Raw genomic sequence first — 19437 nt, forward strand, 5'->3', positions numbered from 1 at the left:
GTCTTCCAGGGACGGATCCCCTTGCCGCCCGTCCACCATTACCGCACACTTCCACCCCAACCCATCACTTCTCGCGGTCTCTCCTACGTGCTGGATGATTATTCCGACTGCGGTCACTTCCAATGCACAGACGCTCGTCTGGCTCGCCGGCCGAGGACGACGCTGAAGACTCCGTAATCACCGTCTCTCGAACCCAGACTGAGCCCAGCCATGCTCCCCATGTTCTCGATCCGCCGGAAAAATCCCGCTCGCAGGCAGCCAGAACCGGCACCAGCTTCGATCTGCGGCGAGACACTACCGGCACCTCCAATACCCGCTCGAGAAACTCGAGTCTCTGGCGCACTCCCTCCTCCTCCCATGAGTCCCGATCGTCGTCCGTCATGACCCCGCTGGCCTCCCAGCGATTGCCGATGGAAGCCTCCCCCGAAGGCCAGCACCGCTTTCGCCCGTCGCATCTCCGCAGTCCCTGGCCGATCTCCGTGCTAGCCGCGCTCACCACGCTCGTCGCCTCGATATTCTTATTCTTCATCTGCCGGTCCTTCACCGTGCGGCAAGTCGGCGGCGATGGATGTGGCATTCCCGTCATGAGCCCCACGTTCATTCGCATGGTCGGATTCGATACGGAACACACTCGTTTTGCCAGCAAATACAATTTGTTTCTTTATCGGGAAGAGGGGGTGGATCCGTACAACCAGGAGAATCTCGGAGTGAGTTCTTGGCGCAGATTTGGTCCCAGAGTCCTTTATTGTTCTCCATCGAGTACTGATGTTTAATCGTGGTTTCAGCTAAACGGTGCACCGGTGCTCTTCTTGCCTGGAAACGCCGGCAGTTACCGACAAGTTAGATCCCTGGCTGCCGAGGCGTCGCGCCACTACGCCGATGTCGTCCGTCATGACCAAGAGCGCCTTAAGACGGGCACACGGAGTCTAGATTTTTTCATGATTGATTTCAACGAGGACATGGCCGCCTTCCATGGTCAAACGCTGCTAGATCAGGCGGAATACGTCAATGAAGCTATCTCATATATTCTGTCGCTCTACCACGATCCTCGACGATCGCGGAGAGACCCCGGCCTGCCAGATCCTAGCTCTGTCATTCTGATCGGACACTCTATGGGGGGCATTGTGTCTCGCACCGCGTTGACCATGGCCAACTATCAGGCGAACTCCGTAAACACCATCATCACCATGTCGGCCCCGCACGCAAAGCCTCCGGTCTCGTTTGAATCAGACATTGTTCACACGTACAAACAGATCAACGATTACTGGCGCGAGGCTTACTCGCAGACATGGGCCAATAACAATCCGCTGTGGCATCTGACACTGATCTCCATTGCCGGTGGTTCGCGCGATACAGTGGTTCCGTCCGATTATGCCAGTATATCCTCGCTCGTTCCGGAAACGCACGGTTTCACTGTTTTTACCTCCACCATCCCGGATGTGTGGATAGGGATGGATCATCTGTCCATTACATGGTGTGATCAATTTCGCAAAGCGATCATCAAATCTCTATTTGACGTGGTAGATGTCCGCCGGGCTAGCCAGACGAAGCCGAGAGCTGAGCGCATGCGGATCTTCAAGAAATGGTATTTAACCGGTCTGGAAAGTGTGGCAGAGCGCACGCTGCCCCAACAAGGTACCAACAGGATTGCGCTTTTCGTTAAATGTGTCACTGACAGCTTGAGCAGAGCCCAGCACGCTCTTGACATTAGAAGACAGCACCAACACCATCCTCCCGCAAGGTCAACGACTGGTTCTCCGAGAATTCGGTCACGAGACGGGTCCGAATGTGCACCTGCTGCCGGTCCCTCCGCAGGGAGTATCAGGGAAGAAGTTTACGCTCCTTACGAACCAGCACTTCGACAAAACGGGCGAACACGGGATCCTGGAGGTTCTGTTCTGCAGCGTTTTCCCCATGCACAATGGCAAACTTGCGGGCGTATTCTCAATGAACGTGGACTTCTCCGGCGGCAGTGCCGGCTCAACTCGCCTTGCCTGCAAGAATGCCGCTGATGATGGGATTCATTTGCCGGCGTCGACGCATTCTTCCCGACATGCTTATGACAGGGTTACGCCTTTCTCGTACCTACAGTATGACCTGGAGGACCTGGTAGAGCACCAGTTCGTGGCGGTCGTTGACAAGGCTCGTTCTCCGACTCGCGGCTGGGTCGTCGCTGAGTTCTCCGACAGTTCGGACTCAGTGATCAGAGCCCATGTGGGCCTGGGAGGACTGCTTAGTGCCGGTGTCAAAATGCGACTGCCTGCGAACCGTCCTATGCTCACGGAGGTCAAGATCCCCGCCTTGCATTCAAGCCTGTTGAATTACAAGCTCAAGATCGTGCGACGCGGCCCGCGGCATCAGCAGGAGCTCTTCGCGCCGTTGTTGCGCCAGTCGATTCCGGACCCGCACGAGTCGAAATTCTTCGTCAATGTCCAGCATGTTCATGTCAACCTGCACGGTGTTGCGCCCTTTATGCCTCCCCCGCTTCGCGAACAGGCCGCACTGGGTGGGGTATCTTTCCAGCTGTGGACGGACCCAACTTGCGAGTCGTCGGTCGATATTTCTTTGGCAGTGGATATTCTAGGCAGCTTGGGTGAGCTCGTAATGCGGTACCGGACTGTCTTCGCAGCTTTTCCGGTTCTTGTCATCGCCCTTGTTCTTCGCAAACAATTCCAGGTGTACAACGAAACCGGCTATTTCATCACTTTTCTCGAGGCTCTTGACAGCACCATACGATCATCCCTGCCCATCCTGCTGCTGGCTATGTCACTGCTGGCGTCCTCCCTGGCTACATCTAGCACCCTGCCGCCGCGCGACGAAATGTTCCACTGGCACACGAACGCCACCGAGACTCCAGTGGACTATACGAAGAATGACCTGCTATTGGGCTCTCAGGACGCCTTCTTCTGGTTTCTGGTACCAATCTTCGGCATGATTAGTGTGGGTGTTTGTGTTCTCATCAACTACGTCGCATTGTCTCTACTTTCGGTCTTTGCCTTCATATATGGGCTCCTGAACAGCCGGTCCGGATACATCAAGCGAGATGACAAGGGGTAAGTCTTGGGTTATTCTCTATCCAGACGTCCACTGACTGAGGCAGAAATCTTTCCATGTTCTCTGCTCCCACGCCGAGACGGAGACTGATCAACACGGCTATCCTGCTCATCCTTGTCTCAACGGTCGTTCCTTACCAGTTCGCATACATGGTGGCTTGCATTGTGCAGCTAGCTACATGTGTGCGCGCCCAATGGCACGCCAAAGAGACCGTAGGCCACTCCAGCCCTATTTTTGAATTGTTGCTGATCTCTTTCAAGAACTCCACGACTCATTATAACTTTGCAAACTATACCTACTCGATCTTTTTGCTGATGCTCTGGATCCTTCCGATCAACATTCTTGTTCTGCTTGTCTGGGCGCACAACCTTGTGGTTCACTGGTTCATGCCCTTTTCTTCTCATCATAATGTGCTGTCCATCATGCCTTTTATCCTGCTTGTCGAGGCTATGACGACAGGAACCATGATCCCCAGAGTCACCACACGGTAAGACCTATTGCCGCTCCGTTTACGGGAAACCCGACTGATGAATGCAGGTTAAAAAACATCACATCTGTTCTCCTCTTCGCAATCGCGGTGTACTCGGCGGTGTACGGCGTGTCCTACGCCTACCTCCTCCACCATCTTACTAATATACTGGCTGGCTGGCTGGTCGTGATCTACCTGTTTGGCAGCGGCTTCTCGATTCGCCGATTGTGGCGGCTTGTGGACGGAGATGAAGGGACGCCCGCCTCCGCGGAAGCCGGCAGTCACATGAAGAAAAAGCCATAATGGGATTTCTCCGTAGATTTTGTTTTTTATTCCCTGTTGCATCTTGCTGGTTGCCCTCCCGGGGGCCATGATTATAAGGAGTTTGATTGTTGTCTGCTTTGGAGCGGTGTTGGGTGCTTTCGTGTCTGTCCGAATGACGGACGTCCAACATGTACAGGATTTGTTTCCCCATGGATCTGTTGACACAATGAGTCGTCTGTATATACGGTGGGGACTGTCATATAGACTCTAAGAGATAATACTATGTACGCAGATCTTGATGTGCTGTGGTTGTATCGAGATGAGTTCGTGCGAAGACACCCGAGCGGACCACGTCGTTGTGGCATGACAATATGGAGCAGGTTGCCACGGAACAGTTCTGCGGTATGGACCTCGTCCTTTCGATCCGATCGACGGAGTTTGTATGACTGAACCAGTCGACTCCAAACCTTGGTATACAGTACAGTCAAAACAAATCTGCCAAGAGATTAGATCGCCCGCCGCATCAGCATCAGTCACACAGCAGCAGCAGCAGCAGCAGCAGCACAGCCATAACAAATCCAACCCACCCCAAAACAACGCAATCTCGATCATCGTAATTACTAAACCATCAAATCTCACGACATCGACAGTACCTCGAAACAAACAAACCCTTATGGCAGCCGAAGCTCGACGCACCTCGGAGAAGATTCCCCTCGTTCTCGGCATGGCCCAGCGGCATCGGAGTTAAAATTTCCTGAGTTTTCTGCATTCTCGGAATGAAACCCCACCCACCCCCCTCCTTCGGACTGAAAATTCAACCCAGGAAGAGAAGGGAAGCTTAACGCGGGACTCCACGTCATTTTTTTTCTTCTAGGGATATTGCACATGGTGGAGTGAATGTGGATGTGAATGTGATCGAGTCATAGTTCGTTGAACATAGCCCCCCACGCACATGCTTTCCGCCATACAATTGTGAAATCATCTAGACTTACTAGGTACCTAGTACCTAAGACCTTGAGTCATCGACAGACAACGGGTGGATCGTTACACGCATGTGGACGGTGGTCCCCACTCAACCTTAACAGAGGTTATTATTCATAGTCTAGCAGTTGTTCACTTGGGTCGCTGGGCGGTGGGCAGTGGGCAGGGAATAAGGAGGGATTCCGAATTGGGATCCCGATCTGTGGGGGGGGGGGACCTTGGCGGATCTGGTAACTTACGGAGCAGGCATGTCGATCATATACTTATGGCCCCGGAGGGAGTTACACTGCATGGCGCGCGGTTCCTCTGATTTGAGGGCTGTACTGTCCTGTACCCTGACCACATGAAGATGGTGCTCTGTGCACAGAATAAAGTTCTATATTGAGTGAGGTTGTCAATTGTCTTCTCCTGCTGGGAGAGGTAGTTATTCCCTAGATCAACATTACAGGTAACGTTATAGGCATGGGCATAGCCATAGCCATAGCCATAGCCATAGCCGAAAACCTACTTCCTGTAGGTATGCATATACGCGTAGGCACCCATCCGCATCAGCATCAGATCAGCATCAGCATCAGGCAGACAAAGCCGTCCAGGCTCCCAAGCAGCATCCGACCACCACACGGGATACGAGCGAATCCGTAGTCATCCACGGTTCTCGCATATCCACTGACTCAATCCCCTTGCGACTCCGATCCCGGCCCCATCATCCCGATGTAGGTAGGGCTCCCCCCTCCAGACATCGTCGTCATAGTCTAGTCTAGTACAGCCCCGATTCCCAATTTAAGGTGCAGTGTACTGCACTGGGACTAGACTTCCAGTGCCTCCACGGGTGTCTCGTGTCCGTCCAGGTCTGCTCCTTCCGCGCCCTTCGCGCCTTGGCCTTGGGATGTATGCACTGGATGCAAAGGGTGCAAATTAGAGGTGGGCCTGGGCATCATGGATAGGAATGGGCAGATCTGAAGGGAGAGGTTTGTAAGCATAAACTTCTGTATCTGGATAGATCTGTCTTGTGGTGCGTACTTCACTTATACCAATATCTTCCACAGATTCTGGAATTGTATATACACTGCAGTAGCTACATAAGCAACCTTCTTCAAGACCGTTAGTAATCTCAATCCTGGCCCAGTGACCTCCCCCCAAACTCTCCTTCCTACGTAGTGAACACTGTAATTATCCAAGGGCGTAGCATGACACATCCACCCACATGCCCAAACCCAACCCTTCAAAGCAAAGCTCGCCCTTCTCAAAAAGAAATCTACAGATAAAAGAAAATCTCCAAAGCTAAACCCATTTGACACTCCGACACTCCCCAAATCCCACTTCTCGAATTCCGATTCGCGGCTGGCACCCGGAAGCCGGGGCTGGGCTGGGCTGGGTTTTCTTGGCAACTAGCCTAAACTGCAGTGCTGCAAGCCGTGCAGGTGCAGTAGTAAAACTACCGTGCTCGGGTTTATTCCGGCGCTCGGAGTAGATTCTTGGTTTTTCGGATTAGGCGTTGTATGACAGGTTACTGGGTATACTCCGTTTTTGAAATTTGGGGGGGTGATTCATCGAGTCGGTGTCAGGGATTGGATTTGACGTTGGGGTTGGGGACCGTGGGGGTACTACTGTACATGCATACTGTGCAGAGGTTGACGTTTGTACAGTATATAAGGAATGTGATGGCCCTTGTTGTCGGTGTTGTCTGTCTAGTATCTTCATCTACATCTACGATACATTCAATTATATCAGGGATATATTCTACTCGTTCTTCATCATCCATATATACGCGATTGAATCTACACTTCCGCTGCCACTCTTACCGCTATTATTGGTATCCTTCTATTCTTCCATCCTTCTCTTCGAGATAGAATACTATACCTATACACAACTATACAACAACAACCACCACCACCACCACCACCAACCAAACACAACCCTTCGCCTCCAATCAAACAACCAAACAACCACAACCACAACTACAATGCCCTCCACAACCACAACCACAATGCCCTCAAACCCAACCACCGCCCCCTCCCTCAAATCCACCCCCTCAACCCTCTTCCACCCCGACAACGACGACGCAGCCTCCACATCCAGCGTCTCCTCCACCGCCTCGACCCTCCGCTCCCTCCAGACCAAATACCTGGCCAAGATCAAGTCCGCAACACCAGAATCCGAGTCCAAAGAGAAAAGCACTGCGGCCAAGAAGAAGACGACGACGACGGGCAAGGGCAAGGGCAAGCACACGCCGACGCACACGAAAGCCACCACCAGCAGCAGCAGCAGTCCCAAGAAGGTCGATTATGAGACCTTGGGGACTTATCTGGCTCTACGATGATTATCTTCCCTTATGTTTTTGGGAGGGTTGGGGGTGGGGGCACATGGATAATAAGTTGGCAGGAGGAGGAGGACGTAATGAGGGAGGACTTTGGGAGAGAACAAAACAAAAACCCGTTATTCGGGACCTTATGTGATATGATGATTGGTATATATCGGTTGTGACCTTTTCTTTTTTTTTGGCGTGACTCTCGTTTCTTTTCTGTTTCCTGTTTTTGGCATTCTGGAATGTGGTTGACTAGCTGATTGACCTACGGGTTGGTTATGGTGTTTGCAAGAATCACAACTAGATATTCGATTAATGATGAATTCACAGACAATCTTTTCGGTCCATAATCTTGTCTTTCAGGGGCAGTGATGCCATGCTAGGCTAAAATTCTGACCCTTGCCCCCATCTCCGACTGTTCGTGTCTCATCTAAATCTGGAAGATAAGATCTGAATAAGTTATTACCGTACTTCATCTGCCCCGCGCCTTGTACCTCGGCCTCATCACTCATTCTCTCCTTGACCTGACATCTCTTTCAGGCTGTCAATGGGCGAGATCAGCCTTTCCCAAACGCTGTGTTGAACAGAGACGAATGTCATGGGCATTCCTTCTTCAGGACGAGAATAGCATAATCGGTCTGTCGGTGACAGACTGGCTCGGATTGGCTGTCATGACCATGGCCTTTTGCTTTCTTGCTGCCGCCTGCTGCCGCTGCCTGCTGCCAACAGCTGGAAAGGGATTACGTCTCGGGTAACAAATCCCATGCAGATACCTGCGAGTTCTTCGCTCGCGAAACACCGTAGTGCTACCAAACCCCAAGCCCTTTACCAGTTCACATCGCTGAGCTGAAGCTTCCGGGACCGGAACGCCATCCGGTTACTGCCCGACTTGTCGACTCGGGTATCGCGATGGGGAGAGCGTTTTTCGGCAGCGGAGTCTAGAGAAAAATTAGCTTCACGCAACCTCCACATAAATAAAAACACACCTTCGGAGTTGGCATCGACTTCGTTGGTCATCTCGTAGTTCAGCACCAAACTCTTGATCCGCTGTTGCTCCTCCCGGTCCGCCTGCTGCTGGCTTCTCATCGCGACCGCGAAGCTGGAATCGGACGGTAGATCAATGGTGCGAGTCTGTACCTTTAGCATGGTTCTCCATCCCCTTACAAAAAAAAAGAGAAAAAAAAACCTACCTGCTGCTTGTTGCCCTTCTTCGTCATCAGCGAGAAAGCCATCGTGTTGGTGGTGGGCTTGGGAGGCTCCGCCACGTTCACGTTCTCCGCCGCTGCCTCGCGACCGGACCGCTTCATGGGCAAAGGAATATCAAACACGCCCTTGCGCTCGAACTTCCTCGACTCCATGCTCTCGGACATCATCTTCTCAAACTCGCGGTCGAAGTCGGCTTCGGCCTCCGGGTCACGTTCCTCTTCCTGCCGCGTGACGAAGATCTGCTCGTCCTCCGACTCGCTCTCACCGGTGTTGTCGGCGTTGGGACCAGACGCCTAAACTTGTTAGCACACGATTTCACCACCTTTGGGAGTGAACCGACCTCAGCTTCATCGCTGGACTCCTGGTCATCTTCCGCCTCAGGTATGGCATCCTCTTCCAGATCATCGTCCGAAGAACTGCTCTCGGCATCCTCCTCCTCAACATCTACAGGGCGTTCGGAATCATGCATCTTGTAGTTCTGCGCAACCGCCTCGCCGAAAACTTGCGTAGCTTCGGCAAGGTCCGCCGCCAGTTTCCACTGCGGACGAGCCATCGAGTAGGTATCCTGAACCAAAAACTCAACGTCCATCGGCATCGGGTCTTTGGTGTGCATATAGTACTGCTCGAGTTAGTGTCCAGCTCAGATCCACACTTATTACCAACGTACCTGGAAGAAGTTAAGGAAGAAATCGAGCTTCTTCTTCGCAGACCCGCGGTCAAAGCAGTGGCCGCACGTGTCGAGCAGCGTGCAGACCAGACGAATGCGGAAGAAGTCATCAGGCAAGTCCAGCGGGTTGACCTTCCCAGCCACTGGCGTTCCTCCTTCTATAGACACGTTAGTGATTCTGCTTTTGATTGACCATGAATACAACTCACCGTGACCGAAGGTGACAATGCGGTACAAGGTATCGAAGATGACGGGCGAGTCGATCATCTTGTAATTGTAGAGTTCTCCCAGATACTTGACCTCCGCAACACGCTTCTGATTGAACTTGAAGTCATTCTGCTCGAGACCCAGAGTTATCTGCTCGAGAACATTGTCCACGATCCCAATCACGAACTCCTGGTGATACCGATAGAGAGCGCTGACCAGAATCGCGAGCAAGTGGATGTTTCCATACTTGACCTTAACCGGTTTGCTGAAGACCTTCTCCAGGATATCGACCACTTCGCCCTCTTCCCAGTGGAGCTTGCGAATTGATTTCAGAATCTTGGTGTAATTCCGCTTATTCATGTCCAGATATACAATCCGGCGGATGTAGGCTTCCATGGGGGTACGTTCCTTCTGCTGGATGGCAGGTCGGGGTGGCGGATCAACGTAGTAGATGGCGTTCTCGATGATCATCCGCTCCTGTTGACCGAGATGTTGAACAGTCTTCTTTCGTCCCAGGGTCTCCAGGAAAGAAGCCATCCTCGGAGCTGTCTCCGGGTTGCGGAGTAAGTAACGACCGCAGTTCTCCAGAAGATAACCGATGATCTCGATGTTCATGCGCGAGAAGTCATCCAGCGAGACCTTGAAGCAATGGAAGATGATATGCTCAGGGACCACGCCGAACTTAGTCAACTCCGCCAGATACCGGACATTGCCCATGCGAACCTGCCCTAAGAACTCCTTCGACTTCCGGCGTTGGAGACTTCTGAACTCCTCATCAAGGTACGTAGTCAAGCCCTGGGGAATGTCAGGCATATATTGCCCGAGCGTAGCGACCAGGCGAGAGTACAGCGGCAGAAGATCGAGACGTCCCTTGGGGACATCAGAAACCGCCTTGATGAGCCTGTTGCGCGACGCTTTCGAGTTAAGGAAGCAGAAATCCAAGGCCATCTGATCGACGTGGTCCTTGGTCTGTAGGTCGGGTAATTTGGCAAGGAGTGCGTCCACCTGGGCTCCCACAGTCTTGCTTGCAATGGCTGTAGATAGATCGTCGGCATCCGCGTTCTTCTCCTCCGATACTTGAGTCTGAGCGGCGGACTCGGATTTCTCTGCGCCTGCCTCTTCGCCATCCCCTTTCTTCTTGGCTGGCTCCTCGGGATCGGGTTTCTTCTTCCTGGCATCCTCCAGTAGGACAGCTGGCACTTTGCCCTTGAGGTCAACCAGGTTCTCGTAAAAGCGCCGCTCTTCTTCATCTTCCCAGATGCCGGCACCCTCACCCTGACCGCGCAGGTACTCCGTCGTCTTAACCAGTCCGATTCCTCCAGCCGATGCCGCATCGGGGTTTTCCTTCTCAGCTAGAGCCGGCATTTCCGCCCCGAGCGCCTCGCAAAGGACTTGGGTGTTGGCAACCAGTTTCTCCAGCGACTTGGTCTGCTTCTCGAAGTTGGCCTGACGGTCCTCGAAGATCTCGCCACTTTTCACGTACGCCTCGGCATTGCGCCGGCTCTGAGCCGTCAATGCCCTCTGATCACGGACAACATGCGCCTTGACGTCCTCCAGGTACCGGTTCAGGACATGGCGGAAACGCAGCTGGAGTTTCTCAGGGATCAGCGGGGGGTCGTTCTCTTCCGCCTCGCACTCAGCACCCCCGCCATTGACCGCATCCCCCGAGGCGCCATTCGTGGTGGTCGTCGCGCCGTCCGCCTCGACCGTCTTCCGACCTTCCTCCACCAACTTGGTCCCCAGCACATCCCAACTGAAGCTCTTCACAAATAGGACCGCCAGGGGGAGATTCAAGTGATCGCGATCGTGGCCCAGAAGATCCTTGAGCACTTCCATGGGAAACGGCTCCGACTCCTTCTCAGCGCCGCCGTCCCTGGTCGCCGAGAGCAGCGCCTTGTTGCTCTTCACGGGCCCGTCGGTCGCCTTCCCGACCACGCCGGCATCTTTCCCCTTCGCCGCCGCGGCCCCGAGGTCATCCGGGCGGTCGATATCGTCCAGGGTGCGCAGCACGCCCACCAGCCAGAGCTCCGTGACGACGCGCAGCAGCACCCGATGGCGCGACAGGCGCTCCTTCTCCTCGCGCTCGCGCACCTCCTGGCTCAGGGCCTTGAGCTGCCCTTTGTCCGGGGTGCTCAGCCCGCGGCCCAGCAGCCATCCGAGCTGGCGGGTGAACTCGCCGGGGCCGAACCGCTGGTGCAGGGCGCTGGCAATCTCGACCCCCGTGGCGATCTCGCCGGGCGACTTGAGCTTGCAGAGTCCTTCATAGCAGGCCGAGATGATCTCCGACAGGTACTTGTGGAGCGACAGGGTGCGGATGTCGGCGAGAAAGGTGGCTTGGGCGGAGGCGTTGATCCCAGTGCGGAGGCGCTTAATGAAGGCGGTGTTTTTCTTAAGGGCGGAATCGAGGGATTTGCTGACGGGGAAGGCATCTGTTGTGTTGCGGCGATGGGATTAGTTATAGAAATTAACCTCCGGGCAGCTGGCCAAGTGTGTGGTGTGTTTTTTGTGTTTGGGTAGAGAGAAAGTGAAAAGAAGCCGGAAGGAGGACGTGGTGCGTCATTATCGGAAAGGGAAAAGGGCATAATTTTACCAGTCTCGCCAGCCCAGGCCCGCTCGTTGAGATCGCGGAGTTCCCCTGTATGTAAAGGAGATGGTTAGTCAGTCGTGTCTTGGGGGAGAAAAGCTGTTCTGGTGAGGTTTACGCTTTCGGTGACGATCCATGGCGTGGCCGCCGGTGCAATGTTCTCGGTTTATGGTGGGTGGGATGGATTTCAACTATCCAGAATTCCTTTCAGCGAGTGGGAAAGGAGGGCGCATAAGTGACTTGAACGCCACATTGGGGAGAATGAGAGGGAGAAAGTGACGCGCGCACTATTTTGGGGCGTCAACGTCAAGGGAGAAGTGAAAGATTGCAAAGTTGAGAGTGGCTGACGAAAGTTGCAGTGAGTGACGGACCGAAGGCGGAGGAGGAGAAGGAGGGCGGAAGGAGGGCGGAGGGGGAAGAAGGAAAAGCGGCTTGGATGATCGTCTTTCTCTTTTCTCCACTCATGGCGATAACCAAAGCGGACTATACAACAGCCAATTCCTACTACTACTCTCTTTGCGCATAACTTTGTTGCTGTTTTTCTTCACTATCATTATTGAAGTCAGAAAATCTGTGACAATAATCATCCTCCTATGAATTAAAGTTAACCGGCCCCCGCCAGCGACATCATCTGGCAATCGTGCCCCGTATTTTTCCCCGCATCAGCAGTCAGTTCAGCACAGATTCATGGAAGCAATTAACCAGTATACAGCAGTTATAGCAGATGCAGTAGACTTTTGCCTAAACTAGCCGCTGTAATCTTCTTCCCTCATACATCTGCATTGTGTGAACTAATCATAAAGCACATTCATCCGCATAAACCGATTCACTCACCAATCCCATGCTCAATCATCATCATCATCAGAAACATCATGATAATCATAAGAAAAACACCAAAACCACCCGCTATCATAATCATCGGTCGCCCATTCCCTTCACCACCCAATCCAACCTCCACGAACCCGATTAGTGAACCCCCGCCGGCGCCTCCGAGAATCCGGGCCTGTCTCCCTCCTCATCCTCCAAATCCAACAACCGAGTCTGCAGCTCATGCTTCTGGTCCTCGTTGCTCCAGCTCTGCTGGCGAACCACAGGCGGTTTCCATGGCTTTTCTGTCCTTGTGCTAGTGGGACCGGCGGCTGCACCCAGATCAGCCCCGGAAGAGGAGGCGATACCGGAGCGGTCTGCTGAGTTGTCTGTTGGGAGCTGGATGACGTCTGAGTCGGGACGATTGGTTCGGGATTTGTTGATGGACATTTTATGATGGTCTTTCCCTTGTGTAGTTGTTCGGTGGGGATGCGGTAGGGAGATGTAAAAGTAATTGTAGAGGTGGAACTCTGTAGTCGGGTAATTTTGTTCGATAGGTGTGTTGGAAGTGAGCCAAGTGTAGTTGGGAGGACTGGGGCGAGATTGAATGAATTTAAGAGGAGAGGAGAGAGAGAGAGGGTTGCGTTTCAATGCAATGATAGCACCACCCTTCGGAATGACGTCTCCTGCGTGGCGGTGGCTTTGCTTCTTTTGTGAGACGATAAGAGACAGGGCGATGGCAAGAACTTCGGCGATCAAAAGAAAAGTTCTGGGATCTTTGAGAAGGGAAGCAGAGCAGAAAGAAGAGGGGGGAAGGAACTGGCCACTGCTGTTGGGGAGGAAATCAACGTCACTTCCCGGTCTAGAATGTCTAGAATGAGGGGAAGCAAGTAGTACAGAATGAGGAGGTCCGGGGATGTACGAGAAGCTACTTTATGGTCCACCTGATTCCCTCTACTAGAGCTTGTACTGTACATACTCTCTCTCCACTGTTCGTATCGCCACATTATGCAATTAGTTCATTCCTTCATTCAATCCTCACGCAGATCTTCGAAAAGTGCCTCTGCTCATCCATATACCGATAAGCCTCCTCGACCTCCTCAAACTCAAATACCCTCTCATCGATCGCCGGCTGGATCCGATGTTCCTCGATGAACCGGTTCATCTCCTCAAACTGCTGTCTCGTGCCTAGCAGAACTCCTCTTACCGTACACAAGTTCACAAGACAGTCGATCAGAGTATTGACATTCGAGTCTGGGGCACCTCCGAGCAGACCCGTCATGGCAATCACCCCCTCCGGCCGCACGGCCTTCAGCGACTGGCTCGCAGTCGACAACCCACCAACGTCGACCACGAGATGTACACCCTTCCCGTCTGGCGTCAACTGTCGCGCAGACTCTCCCCACTTGGGATTGCGCCGGTAGTTGAGCACATGGTGCGCGCCGAGAGCTTGGAGGCGCTGTGCTTTGGTGTCGGAGCTGGTCGTGGCGATCACGGTGGCACCTGCTGCTACTGCGAACTATATAGCATTCAGTTCAATTCATCGAGCCGCCCAGAGAACAGGAAAGCAATGAGCTGGCTAAACGCCGGGGAGAAGACAGTACCTGCAGAGCAATAACCGATACCCCACCTGTCCCCTGTACCAACACAACATCCCCCTTCTTCGGTGCGCGCGACGACAGCCCGAACAGCGCATTCCAGGCCGTCAACGCCGCGCACGTCAACGTACTTGCTTCCACAAACGACAGACCGGACGGCATCTTCACCAGCGCGGTCTGATGGAACACGGCGTACGGACGCAGCGTCCCGTCTATCCTCTGGCCCAGTCCACTGCCGATGTCCGCGAAGGTGGCCGGCTCGGATTTAGGCTTGTGCGGCACCATGTATGTGCAGACTCGGTCCCCAGGTTGGAAGGCCTGCACCTGAGGCCCGACACTTTCGACGATGCCGGCACCGTCAGATGCAGCTACCACATTGGGGTTGATAACGAGGGAATGGGCGCCCTGAGCGGTGGACAGGAATTCAGCTATTTATTGTCCGATGGCGGAGGGGAAGAATAGACTATAAGAGATGAAGGACAGTGCATACCTTGGCGATGGCTAAGTCTCGGTGATTGAGCGATGCTGCATGGATGCGCACCAAGACGTCATGGTCGCCCAAGGAAAGAACGGATTTATCATCGATGAGTCTGAGACTTGAGAGACCTTGCTGGCCTTCTAAGATCCAGGCCCGGGAGGCGTGCATTCTGGCTTTCGAGTAGTTTCAGGAATGTGACTCGGGAATCAGTACGCCTTCAGATGGGACTCGAGAAATACGACGACTCTCATAAACGGGGGAAGGACCCGCATAAAACATCTTTGCAGCCATTGGAATTGAGGGAACCAAATCAGGAGAACCCTGGATTCAAATGGAAGCTGGCGGGCGGGCTGCACATTTTCGAGTCTGCCATTGCCATGATGTGGGGACCTTGAATCATGCTGATGTGCCGGCAAGGCAACACCAAAATGGCAGCACGACTCAATGCATTCCATGTGCCGAAGTCTAGAGCCAGAATTGACCAATCCGAGCGCGGGCAGTGGAGAGTGACCGTTGACCCGGGCGGTTGAAGTTCGGATGCATTCCAGTTTGTTGGGCTTGCAGCAATTTGACCCACAACAGGTCTTTCTTCATCTCTTCAAACCCCAAGTCTACGTGAGTGAGGGCGGAATCAAGGTGGACGACTAGAAGAGCAGCAAGCTCGAGCTCGAGCTAGCGGTCTTCATCCACCGCAATCGCGGTGACCAGCGCCGTCCAACTACGCCAAGTTGATGTCGTCACCCGCAAACCGAACGAGAGATAGTCGGGCCACGCTCGAGGCTTGAAGCGAAGTCCTCTTTGCAGCGATCACTAACATGTCGATGACAATCAGTGACACCTGCCAATCCACGGAACTGGGCTGGAAGATTATCGATACCGGCGTGTACGGCAATGTCTTAAGCGACCCGTTAGGCTGTTGCTGACCGGCGAGCCATCCCACCGAAGAGAAGGCTCGAGTGAGCCTGGTCATCGATGAGCAACTGGGCTTTGTCGTCACGAGCGGCTTCATTCTGGCTGGGTCTATCCGACAATGGAATTTTTCTGCCTTTATTCCGGATAGGATGACTGCGGCGCAGGAGGCTCGGGGTGTGTGTGGTGCGAGGAAATGGTAGCCAATGCTACTCTGCCTGCGCTGGCGCCTATGGAAGCTACGTGGAATACTTCTGAGGTACTCCAGTTCTAGGGCGATTAACTCCAGGCTATGCAAATTAATGTTTCTATGAAATTAGTACAATGACTTGACGATTACGGCTCCCTATGCTTCCCCAGCGAGTGGTCGAAAGACGACCGACGCGCAGTATCAAGATGCCTGGACGCATTAGAATCCAACGGACTGCGCATACCCTTTAATAGATCCAATGCAGAAGTCTGGCACTAAACACGACAACGAGCACATCCTGGAGCTTCAGGTGGTTCCCATGTCCTTCCAGTATTTGACTGCTCAAAAATTAGCCTCGGATCAGCAGGCCACTCTCGACTTGGTTGATTACTCGTTCTGTCTTGATACAGCCCGGGGGGTGATAACAGGCTGCATGAGGATCTTCTATTTAGGACGTTCTTGTACATTGGTGACGCACACGACCTGGATCTCGCCAAAAGCCCCAATTTCGAAACATATCAGCCCTCGGTAGCAGCAGGGATAAGGAAACCTTCTACCTTTTGCAACGAGAGTTCAATGGGATGAAATCAAGGGTCTTCCGAAACATCGCCTTGGTGGACGAGACAAACTGGCCAACATTTGTGGCTGACACTACAATAAAGGATCGCAATGAAAGAACTCTACGCAGCTACTGCGGTCTGGAATTATCTCAATGACCCTGAAGTGTAGGAGTCGTTTGTGGATCATGCCAACAATTTTCGAGCAGTTTTCGAGCGTATGGATGAAAGATTGGACGACGTCCATGGTGAAACAACAGCGTTTGCAGGCGCCTGGAAGCAATGGAGGAATGGCTATCTCGACTATCAGGTGGAGCGCAGTTCAGCAACATGGTTCCGCCCCACGCCTCCGGCCAATAGTAGAGAGCGTTCTTGAACCCCCGTCTTCGTGATTCTCCTGCTTCAGTCCGTTCCGTCTTCTGGTCCCAATATCATCAACAAGATGACGGTGACCATCGATAGCCTTCCTGCAGAGCTCCGAAGACAGATCTCCCTCTTGGTAAGCCGATCATGAAGACAGACGAGATTCCTGAATAAACACTGACAAGACCTGATAGGTCCTGGATCATTCCTGGCATGATTTGTCTGCCCTAAGCCAAGCCAGTCGGACCTGGCACAACGTTGCGGCTCCTCAGCTATATATGGACCTTCGCATCAAGTTCCACGATCTGACAAGCTTGCAACATGACGTCTCTGAGTTTTATACCGATGGCCTTGGGCGGCAGTACCTGCGTTATGCCCGCAAGCTCGATCTTGTTTGTCTAGAAAAACCAACGTGGATAAATACTCAAAAAGCCAAAGATCTCTGGAAGCAGAAAAACTGGTACAACGAATTTATCAGCTTCAAGCCGCGAGCTGCGGAGGACGGCTTTCTCTCCAGGATATTAACTGAATTTCATGACAAGGATCTCCTCTTTCTTCGGGAGACGGTTGATGAGTACCCACAAAACGAGTGGGAACCTATCCTCGCTCTGATCCGGCGGCTCCAGCATCTTAGCGCTTTTAACTATGTGGTGGTGAACACATTCCCCACGGTTATCCTCAACGCACTCCAACAGTCCCACCCCACTTGTCGCCTGAATATCTGGACATCCCAATGCCCTTCTATCGATATCGATGGTCTAGGACGCTCCTGTAAGCTGGTGAGGAAGGAGGCTCGAAGGCCATTTGATCTCCGCATCCTACGCGCACCGACACTCCACACGCTGAAGGTAGTTTACACGATGGGGTTGCATCCGCGAGAATGGCGATGGATACACCTCGACGAGCCCATGCCACTCATCTTCGCTGCCCCCAATTTAAAGCATTTGATCATCGACGACAAACGCGAAGGCCGTGACAATCCAATCGAGATAGTGAAAGAGGAGTGGGAAGACTTCATCTCCTTCTACAGCAAGCTTGTCCCAGTTGCCCCGGCCACCTATTCCCTCGAGTCCCTGAGTTTCCGAAGTGACGGTGCCGGGTTGGCTCAGGAGCAGATCCTGCTGCGCATCTCCACCATGACCGACCTGTCTCGACTACGGTCGCTGGAGATTGGGGTCTATTCGGAGCCAGAGCTGTTGGCGCAAGTAGCTGCGCGATTGACCGGACTAGAACGGCTGTACATCAAGATGGTCCCGCGGTCCAGTGGGGTCCGTCGTGGGGTCGCTCCAGACCGCGAAGAGATGATTGCCGCCGTGCGGGCTTTCCGTCCGTTGAAATACCTCCGCCTGATCAGCCTGCGGAGCTTCTCATCCCTCGATCGGATTGTCTCGCACCACGGTCGGGCACTGAAAGGGCTGAGCTTGGAGGCCTCGTACCGCCAACGAGAGCAACCTGACGATGAGGGCCACAAGTACCCCGTCAATGACGGCGAGCAGCTCCGGTACCTGGCTCGACTCTGCCCCGAGCTGGAAGAACTCCACCTCCCGCTGCTGCGCACGGGTGGCGATGCCCGCGAGTGCGATTTATACCGGGCAATCGGCCAGTGGAGCCATCTCCGTCAGGTCGTTCTTGACTTGGACTGCGATCCGCGGGTTGCTGGGGTGGCCGATGAAAGAGACGTTCTGGGTGACCTCACGTGTCTTCGGGAGATCCTCCACAACGCTGCCATCGACGAGGCGCTTGCCGCAGGCATCTTCAAGCTCATGTGTTCCGGTCAGGCTAACGAATCGCTCAAGCAGGTCCGCGTCAATCTCTTGTCACTTGGGATTATCTTCCCCCAGTCACTGGTCAACGTTCTCCGGCAAATTAGTCAGTCGTTCCTCGTCACCCGGCCTGGGTTACCGCCAACTGCGGAATTGCAAGTCCAGGCGGTTGGGACCGTCGCGTGGCAGCTGTGGCATGAATGGATCCTCGTTGACGACCCGTCCATGCGGACTCCGCCGCCGGTCCAACAGATACTGGAGGAGTGGTGGCCGCTCAACTCGGATCGAAATCGCAGTAAGAGCTGGGAGGAGATACCGCTGCTGGTTAAGAGCTTTCCTTTGGAGGCTGGTATCGAGCGCGACAGTGATGCGCGAGAGAATAGAGGCAGCAGCATCGGAGACGCGAGCAGCTGAGTAGAAACTACCATCCGATCGTCATGTACAGTACCTACTCGTCTTGTGACGGAGGCTTGGATGCCTGCCATTAATACGATATACCGCTAGACTCTGTGTCTACTAGTTCAACTTAGTAGCCTCAATATCACCATCATTAAGTCGAGCTATGAGCCTTTTTGCTCGGTCAACTGCCTTCCATTGGAACCACCCTCTCTTCATCAGTTCTTAATGTCTTTCACGGCTTTGTCTATTCAGAGATGGTGTGATCCCTTCTTCATACGATGATCAATCCTTTTCGTCGGGGAGCGTAGACCATAATATCTCCTCTCCTCACCAGCCCAGCTAACCACCATTGCATCCAACCAGTGCGTTTCACTCACCACCGGTCTATTCCCACGAATCGACCTTTTCATTGATTCAAGTTATTTTCTCTTGGTAAAGGAGATGAAACCTGACGGATTGAGCTCAGATCTGCCGGCGCTCTCGATGCGCTTTTCTCAACTCTGACATTGCTCACTTTGTTGCATTGACTACTTTAATGCTTTCCTTTCCTTTCCTTCTCTTTGCTATTTCTTCTCAGAATGGCGAAACAAGAGCAGCTCAGTTAAGAATCCTCAAATGTAAGTCTCTTAGGTAAAG

General features: G+C 53.3%; 6 protein-coding genes across 6 annotated transcripts; 3 read left to right on the forward strand and 3 right to left on the reverse strand.

Annotated features, from left to right (window-relative positions):
• BO66DRAFT_49889 (GPI inositol-deacylase) lies at nt 1–3862 on the forward strand. Its single transcript, XM_025653347.1, has 6 exons — nt 1–707; nt 786–1635; nt 1688–3053; nt 3101–3266; nt 3315–3541; nt 3592–3862. Exons 1-6 carry the CDS (start codon nt 123–125, stop codon nt 3824–3826), a joined length of 3429 nt encoding a protein of 1142 aa, XP_025505658.1. The 5' UTR covers nt 1–122; the 3' UTR covers nt 3827–3862.
• A 2546-nt stretch (nt 3863–6408) lies between these two features.
• BO66DRAFT_390680 (uncharacterized protein) lies at nt 6409–7415 on the forward strand. Its single transcript, XM_025647074.1, has one exon. It carries the CDS (start codon nt 6756–6758, stop codon nt 7086–7088), a length of 333 nt encoding a protein of 110 aa, XP_025505659.1. The 5' UTR covers nt 6409–6755; the 3' UTR covers nt 7089–7415.
• On the reverse strand, nt 7403–12100 carry BO66DRAFT_390681 (regulator of nonsense transcripts 2). The gene is made up of 8 exons (XM_025647075.1): nt 11856–12100; nt 11744–11788; nt 9156–11582; nt 8947–9104; nt 8620–8898; nt 8264–8572; nt 8060–8204; nt 7403–8011 (listed from the first exon to the last, which is right to left on the reverse strand). Exons 1-8 carry the CDS (start codon nt 11872–11874, stop codon nt 7899–7901), a joined length of 3495 nt encoding a protein of 1164 aa, XP_025505660.1. The 5' UTR covers nt 11875–12100; the 3' UTR covers nt 7403–7898.
• Nucleotides 12101–12636: 536 nt separating this feature from the next.
• Nucleotides 12637–13417, reverse strand: BO66DRAFT_390682 (uncharacterized protein). The gene has a single exon (XM_025647076.1). The coding sequence runs from the start codon at nt 12992–12994 to the stop codon at nt 12704–12706; it is 291 nt and encodes a 96-aa protein (XP_025505661.1). The 5' UTR covers nt 12995–13417; the 3' UTR covers nt 12637–12703.
• A 154-nt stretch (nt 13418–13571) lies between these two features.
• On the reverse strand, nt 13572–14788 carry BO66DRAFT_319152 (zinc-dependent alcohol dehydrogenase family protein; the record flags this gene model as incomplete). Its single annotated transcript, XM_025643639.1, has 3 exons — nt 13572–14063; nt 14149–14547; nt 14633–14788. 3 exons carry the CDS (start codon nt 14786–14788, stop codon nt 13572–13574), a joined length of 1047 nt encoding a protein of 348 aa, XP_025505662.1.
• A 1918-nt stretch (nt 14789–16706) lies between these two features.
• BO66DRAFT_346690 (uncharacterized protein) lies at nt 16707–18904 on the forward strand. Its single transcript, XM_025644589.1, has 3 exons — nt 16707–16775; nt 16834–17031; nt 17140–18904. The coding sequence occupies exons 1-3, from the start codon at nt 16719–16721 to the stop codon at nt 18814–18816; spliced, it is 1932 nt and encodes a 643-aa protein (XP_025505663.1). The 5' UTR covers nt 16707–16718; the 3' UTR covers nt 18817–18904.
• The last annotated feature ends 533 nt before the right edge of the window (nt 18905–19437 follow it).

This window comes from Aspergillus aculeatinus (assembly GCF_003184765.1).
Source record: "Aspergillus aculeatinus CBS 121060 unplaced genomic scaffold BO66scaffold_15, whole genome shotgun sequence".
Classification (NCBI taxonomy): Eukaryota; Fungi; Ascomycota; class Eurotiomycetes; order Eurotiales; family Aspergillaceae; genus Aspergillus; species Aspergillus aculeatinus.